At 56.9% G+C, this 9,763-nt stretch overlaps 3 protein-coding genes across 3 annotated transcripts; 2 read left to right on the forward strand and 1 right to left on the reverse strand.

Annotated features, from left to right (window-relative positions):
• Window positions 1-510: 510 nt before the first annotated feature.
• MONBRDRAFT_22083 (uncharacterized protein) lies at window positions 511-4,032 on the reverse strand (the record flags this gene model as incomplete). The annotated part of the gene is made up of 9 exons (XM_001742586.1): window positions 511-1,328; window positions 1,432-1,765; window positions 1,871-2,157; window positions 2,236-2,376; window positions 2,666-2,867; window positions 3,041-3,160; window positions 3,420-3,526; window positions 3,768-3,846; window positions 3,919-4,032. 9 exons carry the CDS (start codon window positions 4,030-4,032, stop codon window positions 511-513), a joined length of 2,202 nt encoding a protein of 733 aa, XP_001742638.1.
• Window positions 4,033-4,393: 361 nt separating this feature from the next.
• Window positions 4,394-6,882, forward strand: MONBRDRAFT_19129 (uncharacterized protein). The gene is made up of 10 exons (XM_001742139.1): window positions 4,394-4,480; window positions 4,573-4,800; window positions 4,894-4,993; window positions 5,093-5,186; window positions 5,287-5,602; window positions 5,688-5,840; window positions 5,917-5,970; window positions 6,108-6,254; window positions 6,362-6,476; window positions 6,611-6,882. The coding sequence occupies exons 2-10, from the start codon at window positions 4,585-4,587 to the stop codon at window positions 6,793-6,795; spliced, it is 1,380 nt and encodes a 459-aa protein (XP_001742191.1). The 5' UTR covers window positions 4,394-4,480; window positions 4,573-4,584; the 3' UTR covers window positions 6,796-6,882.
• A 588-nt stretch (window positions 6,883-7,470) lies between these two features.
• Window positions 7,471-9,218, forward strand: MONBRDRAFT_14147 (uncharacterized protein; the record flags this gene model as incomplete). The annotated part of the gene is made up of 4 exons (XM_001742140.1): window positions 7,471-8,200; window positions 8,306-8,496; window positions 8,598-9,003; window positions 9,112-9,218. Coding segments are annotated over 4 exons (1,434 nt in total), but the record flags the coding sequence as incomplete, so codon positions are not given.
• Between the last annotated feature and the right edge of the window lie 545 nt (window positions 9,219-9,763).

The raw sequence follows: 9,763 nt of genomic DNA on the forward strand, positions 1-9,763 counted from the left end.
TTTCCCAATCGCTAGCAAACATACGAGGCCGTGCAAAAGGGCGTGCCTGCCCAGTCCAACCTCCACCTGGAGCTCGAGACCCAGGCGACGCAGGAACAGTTTGAGCGTCAAGTTCGCTACGTGATCGCCGGCGAGCGCAATATCGACGAGTCTAGCATCACCTCCATTGAAGTCGACCGTACACACAGCCCTCAACCCTTGATTGTCTATCAGATTGCTGATTAAAAGCCAAGCTCTGCGCCGAACGCTTTGCAGGTCTGGGTTGTTTATGGAATTTGTTTAATGAATTGACTGATTCTTTTGAAGAGGAGTGGTATTTTTTTTGGAACAAAGGCAGCAAGATGTCGACTAGGAACACACGTTATCATAAACCTCAGCCCACTGCACATTCCACACCAAAGCACAGTCAAACACGGGCAGACGGTGCCGTGTGTATGCACAAAGCCTGTTACCAATATTCTCATACCACTTCTCAGCACGCTACCCTCCTCTTCCATGGTCCATGAAAACTCAATGACGAATGGGCATGGATATGGGAAAGGTCTGGTCATTCCACTCCAGTTGCATGTCGATGCTGGTCGTTGAGACGCGCTGCACTGTTGCTGTGGGAAAGCTACGCGCCCAATCGTGCAGTGGTCGGTAAATGATGATCCAGCCAGTGGTTGTGACGCCTGCCGGTATTTGGCTAGAGTACATGGCGGTGGTCGAGGGCGAGTACTGGTCATACACGGGCGAGAACCAGCCCTGTGGGTACGGATCCATTTGACCTGCCACCAGCCATGCCTCGTCCTGGCGCGTCAGGTTCACAGCAAATGGTATCACGTGCACCCGGCCTTTACGACCCCGAATGTCGACAACTTGATTGGTCTGATTGAGAAACACCTCCATGCTGGGGTGAGTGTGCCACAGCGTCGTCATGTTGCGCACACGGTCGGTCACAATCTGGTCCACCACGACCCAGGCCACGTTGCGTTGATGCCACACGCTGCGAGCATGGCTGGCATTGCCTTGAATGTCAGCAAACGTCGTGCTTGCAGCCCCAAAGTCATGGTCCAGCGCCAGTTCATAGTCGACGCCAGCGCTCAGCGGGGTCGTGGCAACGGCTGGCGTTTGCACCTGATTGGCGTCGTCCAATTGAACGATATTGTGGCCCCGTGCGTGCGTGGCATAGCCCCGAAACTTGGCGGCCAAGTCTCCAGAATAAGCGAAACGACCAGCGTCCACGAGGAACATCTCGTCGTTGGCCCGCACAGACAGGTGCAATTTGTCGTGGTGTCCATGTCCAGAGGAGGAGAAAGGGCCAAGGTCGAGCCACGCCCAGGTACCATCTGAAGTCAGCCAACCCAAGACGTTTGACAACAGCAGAAGGTCAGGCGCGCGACGAATAGGGGTGCCACGGGGTTGGATTAGAGAACGCACAGCCCCACGTACCAGAGCTGTAGTTGCTACGCATAATGAGTTGCCCCGACCAGGGGAACATCGAGGATGGCCCGTGCCTTGAAGCGTTTGGAGGTTGGGTGCCTGCAGCACCGTTGGTGGCTACGTAGAGCCAATCGCTGCGATTAAAGATGGCACTGGCCTCGATGATGTAGTTGCGGTTGTTTTGAAGATCACAATCGCTGTTGATGGGAGCATTGCCTTGCTGGTCCATGTTGTAGGCCAGGTAGGTATGCATGCGCTCTAGCGTCGCATAAATTTCTGGCGCCACAGGTCGGTGGCCGAGTTGACTAATGTTGTAAAAGTTTTGAAAATTATCCGTGGCAACCTACCAACCACCGTGGCCAGTCGCCTGGCCTCATGAGTCCTTTCGACCTCCCGATGCTAGCTTACCAAGGCATCGAACTCACAGGTCCCCGAGATGCACCCGTACCTTGTGATAGCTGCTCGTCTGCTCGTTTTCCACGCCGTCAGGGTAGACGTTCTGTTGCATATCGGCCAGAATGCCGGCACTGGTGCCGGCGTACCAGCTCGAGCTGTTGGCAAGCTCAGGAACGGCGACGCTGAGTGTCGCTAGTCCGTTGTATTGCATGCTACGCCAATTGGCATTTCCTTGGTTGCTGTACTTGCTGAGGAAGTCGCCGTGCTCAGCCATGACCCAAAGCGCCGACAATTGCGACACGTTGCCAAATTGTGGCGATCGCAACAGAGCATAAAAGTCTGCCACAGAGCATTTGTGAGCTATGCGGGTCGCTTGAGGGCAAGCCAAAGAGAGCGTCGATGCACCACCACACGTACTGTTGGGCCAAGCTGTGAACATGCGGATGCCGGCCTCGATGGTGCGCCATTGCCCCGAGTTAACGTCTGCGTGCGCCTCGGGGACATGGTCGGCCCAATCACACACGAGGTTCGCAAAGAGTGTGCTGTAGATGGTGTTGCCTGATTGCAGATGATACATGTGCAGTGAGAAAAAACTTCAGAAGCAGGCACGCTTCAACCAGCACGAAAAGACCAGCCGATGGTCGAGCGGTCCAGCCGTGTCTTGCCTGTCTGGAGCCACGCTTGTCGAAGCGAGTCGAAGATGGCATGTCGATTGAGGGCATACATGTACTCGACATCTTGTTGTGGGCCCGTAAAGTTCCAATCAAGACCTGTGGGGCATGGGGCTTGTGAGGACGTTTTTGCACGATATCAAGGTCGAGGCAGCGCCAGCTTGAGTCTGACCAACCGCCATCGGCCAAGCGAGGCACGTGGGCCGCCACGGTGTAGAACGTGTAGGTGTCATTCAAAGCTGCATCTGCAGCTCCACCGGATCGGTTCTGTGAAGGCGACGGGAGAACGTCTGTCCGCCACCAGGCACCATCCGGGCTGTTTTGATAGTAGGCCAGCAGGTGGTCCGCTGCCAGTATCCACTGCTCTGCCTTGGCCGCCTGCTCGGCAAAGGACACACCAAGCAGGTGAGACAAGAAAAAAAAACAGAAAACCAACAACCAAAAAGAAGGAATCAGGAATAGTTTCCCAGACTCTTGCGACGATCTGGCAAGCGCAGCCTGACATCAAAGACGCGGGCACACAGCTGCCGGCAGTGCGATTGCACACTCACTTGTTCCACGGCCTCGAGGCCCGGGTACGAAAGGTTTACGAGAGCGAGTAGGCGCTGGACCCGTGCTTCGTCCCAAGACGTAGAACAATTGTAGTGGGCCGCCCCCAGCACCGTCTGGATCTGCAAGACCGCCAGTAACACAACGACAGCCCCCACCCCCAAGACACCTGCTCCGCTTCGACAGGGCCACCCCCGAACAGTCATGTTGTGCTGCTGCGATGTCATGTTTCAGCTTTTTTCTTGGAAAAAAAATCATCAACAAACAAACCACTAAACCGAATCATGCTGACAATTTTGTCAGCAAAAAGTGGTCTGCCCCATGAGGAGGTGATTCGAGTTGTGTGTGTGTCAGCGGCATTTCGGCAGCGGGTTGGTCAACCTTGGATAGGAGCTCGTGTGGGGACGTAGTGGTTGGTAGATGGGGTAGAAGCATGGCGGGGGCGGAGGCTGCAGCAGCGTTGCTGCTGCCCGTTCCGGCCAGTGATGCTGGTGCGCAACGCTGTCGTCTTGGTGCACACGTGCAGGCTGCGTTGGGCCTGCAGCCCCTGGACCTAGTTGTCGTGGCCTGGCCTGATAGGGATGTCGACTTTGATGCCGGCGCTGATGTGGGTGGGCTGGAACCGCCCCAGTCTAAATGGCGGGCGTGCTGCTGCCGCGTTCATCCCTGGCCCCCCTCCCAGGATCCTGCCGCTGTTGCGCTGGCTTGTGCTGTGGATACAAGCCTCACCTTTTTTCTGTCCACCGAGCTCCGGGATGGCCTCACATGGCGAGCCTTGGCGGATGACCTCCTCATTGCCACGCCTGCGCTGCCCAGTGTAGCCTCAGTTGCCTCAGTGGTAGAGATTAGCGTGTCTGGTCAGGCAGCTGAACCGACGCACCGCCTTGAGCAGCGCCTGCAGACGCTGTGCCATGGCCTCTTGCTCTGTGGCGAGCAGCCCCACAGAGTGAGCACCGTTCACCAGCAGCTCTTGGCCTGCAGCAATCTCAGGCATTTGTGCGTGAGCCATCCACGCGATGCAAAAGCCACGGCCTCTGCGACGGCCTTGCCCGTTATCTATCGCGTCGGATCCGCGACAGCAGTGCGTGTGCGCAGCGCCCAGTCCGTGGTCGGCACTCCAGACCCGAGCCGTTTGTTGTCGCTCAGCTGCCCTCTGGCCGGTTTGGATGGCCCCTGGCGCGAACTCTTGAGTGCTCTTGCGTAAGACTGCACCGGGTGCTCCATTTGAGCACCATTGACCCTTTGATCTTCCTTGCTTTGGTCCATTCCGCCTCACCGTCATCCGCTTGGGCCGTCATAGTTTGCCCATCCTATCCAAGGCTGCAGACACCACAGCAGCGACAAGCCTATCCGTGGGCGTGTTGCTTGCCGGTGAACCCGGTTGTGGCAAAACTTCCCTTGTCAGCTCACTTGCAGAAGCGCTTCACCTCCCCTTATTCGTCGTACGTTGACTGGCGCGGTTGTGCGCACGTGTGAGAGAATCCCATCATGCGCTCACGTATGATCCCGCACCCAAACCTTGAAACCCCACTAGATTGAACCAAGCATGTTGTTTGGGTCTTTTATTGGAGATGCAGAAACCAAGCTTCAGCAGCTCTTTGAGCAGGCTCGGGCACAGGCTGGTGCGCAGCCCGCGGTCATCTTTCTGGACGAAATCGATGCCATTTGCCCCAAGCGCGTGGATGGCCGCACGGGCGAATCGCGCCTCGTAGCCCAGCTTCTCACACTTCTCGACGGGATTGATAGTCAGCGTCGCCAACAAGTACGTGCACGGTCATGACCTTGGTCGTACATGCAGATGACCTTGAGTAGTCATCGAAATTCATGGCCGCGTCCGCCTGGCCCATGGAAATAGCTCATCATAATCGGTGCCACCAACCGACCCAATGCTTTGGACGCGGCGGTGCGCCGACCCGGCCGCTTGGATCGCGAGATTGTCATCCCACCCCTGAACCGTACGTTCTGTCTCTTGCTCGAGGCGATGCCCAAACTTGCTTAGAGGGCTAGGATAGCTCATCGTGGTGCGCTCCGGCGATCAACGTGATCGGTGCTAGACGAGGCACGGCTGACCATATTGCAGCGCTTGCTGAGGGCGACGCCGACAGATGCCGACTTGCAACTAGCTGCGCTAGCAGAACGGCTCCAAGGGTACGGGGTGTAGCGCGCTGCCTGTGTGAAATCAATCACTCCAGAGGTGCACATTGCCTCATGACAATCTCCAACTGTGCTGTGCTGGGTGGACATGTAGCTTCGTGGGTGCCGATGTGGCCGCTTTGGTGCGAGAGGCGAGCCTACACGCCGCGCGCCGAGGACGCCAGACAGTCGGCCATGCCGATTTCATCGCCGCACTGGGTGTCGTGGTTCCGGCTGGACACCGCCGAGACTATGTGGATGTTCGCCCCACGGCCTGGGAAGACATTGGCGGCTTGGAGGCCGTTAAAGAGGAGATCCGCCAAGCCATAGAATGGCCCTTGCATTATCGTGAGGCCTACGAACGACTGCAACTGCAACCCCCGCGCGGTATCCTACTCTATGGTCCGCCGGGCTGTTCCAAAACGACCATGGTGCGTGTCGACCACCCTCGGCTCCGCACGAGGCTTACCCATGATTTTTGCTCATTGGCTTTGTCGGCATTTGGGGTGGTCACAGGCCCGGGCCGTGGCGTCATCAGCCCACGCAACCTTTTTTGCCGTCAACGGCGCGCAAATCTTTTCCCCATATGTTGGCGACTCGGAAGCGGAGTTGCGCCGCATCTTCCAGCGCGCGCGCGCGTCAGCCCCATCCGTCATCTTCTTTGACGAGGTATTGTTTAGGGCTCTCACTATAAAGTCCATGTGCGAGGCTTTGTGCACCCCCTCATTGCTGTGCGGTTGGCCAGGTGGATGCGCTGGTGGGGCGCCGAGATGGCGAAGGCTCAAGCGTTGCAGCGCGGGTGAGTGATGATGCGCACCTCTTCCATCCGCGCTGAAGCGGCCCGATTGCATGTGTCATGTGTGTGTATGCACCTGCGCCAGCTCATCTGCCTGGTGTATCCCTCCGTCTTCCCTTACTCTCTTCAATTTTGTACAGGTCTTGTCAACGCTTCTCAACGAGATGGACGGCATTGAGAGCGCAGGCAACGTGATGGTGCTGGCGGCTACCAATCGGCCCGACCAACTCGACGCCGCCTTTGTGCGCCCGGGCCGCATCGATCGCGCTATTTACATTCCACCTCCGGTAAATGCCTCGCGGTGGCACCCCATTCATGTATCAGGTCGAGTTGGTGCGATGCTTGACCGCACACGACTTGTGGGATTTTACTTTTTTTTTTTTTTTTTTCTTAGGATGGGCCAGGACGTCGTGCGATCATCACCGCAGTATGCCGGACGATGCCCGTGGATTGGGCCGCCACCGATCTGGCTGATCTGGAGGCCCGGACTGCAGACTGGACTGGTGCAGGTATCAGGCCGGATTGTTGCTTGCGACGATGGTCTCGCGACTGTCTGCTGCCCTCTTCTTGTTGCTTGGCGCTCGAGAACACAGAGAGTATCCTCATGGTTTTCTTGACTGCGACTTGTGATTGCCATCTGTAGATGTCAAGTCACTTTGTCAGGAAGCGGCATTGGCATGCCTGCGACGGGGTGGTGCCAAAATGGAGCAGCAGGATTTTGCGTCTGCCTTAACCGTGGTTTCGCCCTCGCTCAGCCGCGACGACCTCCAGTTCTATGCGAACCTGCGCGTTGCAGCCCAGCACACGATGCTTGCCTCCTCCGCTTAAGTGTGGCGAGGCCAATAAATCTGACATTCAGATCAGCTATCATCTTGGGAGTTTTTGAATGGCTGAAAACAATTAAATCCTGATCATAACAATTCATTTCCGGGCCGCCTTGGCAACGTCAGGACAACAGTTTCTCTCTTGTGCCGTCGGTCGCGCTTCTGTTGATTGATTGATTGATTGATTGATTGACCTGCATCTCGACGGTCGCCGCCTCGGCCATACGAGCTTGGCACGGCTCGAACCAGCGTGCTTTGACAGAAGGAAGAAAAGGACGCATTGCTACCGCTGGACAGCCAACAATGGCTTCTCTCTCCAGGTACCACGGCCCTTGCTCTTCAGGGTTCATGATATGATGAGCCAGGGGCGCAGAAGGGGGAAGGGAGAGGCATAGGGGGAACGTGCCAAGGCGCAAGCCCGCAGGGTCCCAGGTTCCAGACCTGCCTAAGGGATTGCAGGGAAAGGTGCCTTTTCAAACTCGAAGGAGCAAGCTCATTGTGTGACTGTGCAGCACCCGCAGGATGCCTGCCCCACCCGACGAGTCGGCAGACGACATGAAGCGCAAGCTTGCCCTCTTCGGTGAGTACCAAGGCCTGTCAGGAAGAGCACGCTTGGTCTCCGTTTTACAAATTCTGTCGTGCTCACGGCGGATGCAACTTTTTTTGCTGCACTCGTCCAGAGGGGGACAAGCGTGCGTTTTACGAGAGCTCGCAGCGGGAGATGAACGACAACCGCGCTGAAATTACTCGTCTGCGCAAGGAGAACAAAACCATGGCTGCACAGCTCAAGCAGCTCAAGAAGCCTGCTGTGGCTCATCGAGCTTCAGGTCCCGTTGCCCTCACCCAGGGCGAGATTCAGACGGTCGTCAAGAAGCGCAACACGCTTCGCCACCAGATCAAGCAGGCCAAGGCCAAACACGAGGCCCAGCTCAAGGTGCTGCGCGAGCTCGAAGTCGAGGGAGACTTTGTCAACAATGAAGGTGGGGCTGCTTCGAGTGAGATGCAGCAGATTCGGCGTCTGGAGAACAACCTCGACAAGGCCAACATCAAGGCACAGGAGGCACAACACATCAAGCAGACCTATCTCAAGATTATTGATCAGCTGCAGAAGGATCGCCTTCAGTTCGATCAAACCATTTCAGGCCTTGAGAAGACTCTCGAGGGACGCAAACAAGAGCTTGCCCAGCTCGAGGCGATGTGCCAGGATGCCTGCGCGGCCCGGGATGCTGCGCGCAATGCCCTCGCCCAGAAGGAGATTGAACTGGCCGACCAGCGCAAGGCGCGTGAGACAGAAAAGGCACAGCTCTCGGCCCAGGTGGAAGAGCGGCGGCGTCAATACGAGGCCATGGAAAAGCGCTTGCGCATGGCCTCAGCCAGTCAAAATCGCAAAAACGCCGGTGGGTATTTGTGTTTGCCATGTTGCGCCGCAGTCCTGTCCTTCCCGTTTTGTCTCAGCGCTCTGTCACTCACGCTGGCTGGACGCCGTGCCATGTTTTGCCTTGCCATTTTGCCAGCGGACACGGACTCGTCCAAGACACAGGAGCGTTTGATGACGTACGAGGAGGCGATGGCTCGCATCCGCGACGCCACGGGCGCATCGGACGTCCACGAAGTCGTACAGCGTTTCATGAACCAGGAAGAGTCACAACGCCACTTGCAAAAGCTTCAGCAAGAGAACCAAGCCAAGCTGGCCGAGCTCCGTGAGGTGAGGCAACACATCTGGGTAGGCATTGGCCTCGTCATTCTTGGCGCCGCTTTGCTGATGGGAGGGGCTGTTGCTTTGCACCTGGGCGTGCTGGTCTGCAGGAACACGCTCGCAAACAGAAGCAATTTGAGGCCCTCAAGTATTCGGGAGAGGCCCGCAACACGGGCAACCAACGCATTCTCAACGAGTTTGAGAACCACCTTAATGCAGCACAAACCCGCCACCGCGGGGCCAAGGAAACATCAGATCGCCTGAACAAAACGTTGGTGGCTCTCACGGCCGGCATTGACGCCTTGTACGCCAAGCTGGGCGTGCTCAAGCCCGTCAAATTTCGCGCTGCCAACAACGTCATGGACAAGCTTGTGGAGAGTCAGCTGCGTCTGAAAACCTTGCACGAGGAACTCGCCAGCCGCAAAACGGAGCTTCCCGACGGTCTGCAGGGCGAGAGCATACCTCGCATCCTGCCCCAACACAATACTCGTGTTAACCTCAATGACACGGTCGACGGTATGTTGTTGGTAGCAGTCTTCCCGATCGCCCATCGCCTCTTGACAACGCGCCACGCTTTCCCTCACGCCCGCTGTGCCCTGGTCCCCATTTGTACTACAGGCGAAGAGGAAGAGGACGAGTTTGATGACGATGAGTTCATGTCTCGAGACGCCATCAAGCGCCAAGCGCAGACCGTGGTGGAGGCCAAGGCCGACAAGAAGCGCGTCATCTAGCTAGCTTCTTGGATCCGACAATTTTCTTGCCTGCGTGCAGAATTGCGCGCCAGGCGTTTGAAATAATCACTTATCCCTAAGCGTCTTTCCTGTTTGTTCTCGCCCTTGAATCGCATCAACTGTCACCCTTCTTTGCTCATTGTTCTTGGCAGCATCAGCCTAGTTGATCGGTCATGGTTCTCCTTGAATCAATATCTGGTTCTCAATTAAAAATTTAATGTCATCGGAAGCGCCTCAAATGCTCAACCCGCCAATGAGCAATAAAGCCATCCAAACGGGCCAGGCCTCAAGACGGCGCGGTCGTACCGCCTTGTTGGCCACGCTGCAGACGGTTGCCAATGGCCCAATGTTCTAGTTGTTGCCGCAGTCGCACCGCTCGCACCGCATCTTCCTGCTCTGCTTTGGCCTGAGCCGTCAGGGGCAGCACGTCGTCGCTCTTCCCCCAGCGCGGCCAAAATCGCCACCTTCGAGGCCATCGACGAAACATGCTAATCCCCGCACCAATGAGCAAAAAAGCGAGCATCAACGCCCACCCCCAAGCGATC

This window comes from Monosiga brevicollis, genomic scaffold (assembly GCF_000002865.3).
Source record: "Monosiga brevicollis MX1 MONBRscaffold_2 genomic scaffold, whole genome shotgun sequence".
NCBI lineage: Eukaryota > Choanoflagellata > Craspedida > Salpingoecidae > Monosiga > Monosiga brevicollis.

What these genes read in the sequence shown, in the direction of transcription:
- MONBRDRAFT_19129 (XM_001742139.1), top strand. Translation starts at nt 4,585, where the DNA reads ATGTTGTTTGGGTCTTTTATTGGAGATGCAGAAACCAAGCTTCAGCAG. An exon ending in ATAGTCAGCGTCGCCAACAA is followed by an intron (nt 4,801 to 4,893) that starts GTACGTGCACGG and finishes CCATGGAAATAG; the next exon opens with CTCATCATAATCGGTGCCAC. An exon ending in GCTCAAGCGTTGCAGCGCGG is followed by an intron (nt 5,971 to 6,107) that starts GTGAGTGATGAT and finishes AATTTTGTACAG; the next exon opens with GTCTTGTCAACGCTTCTCAA.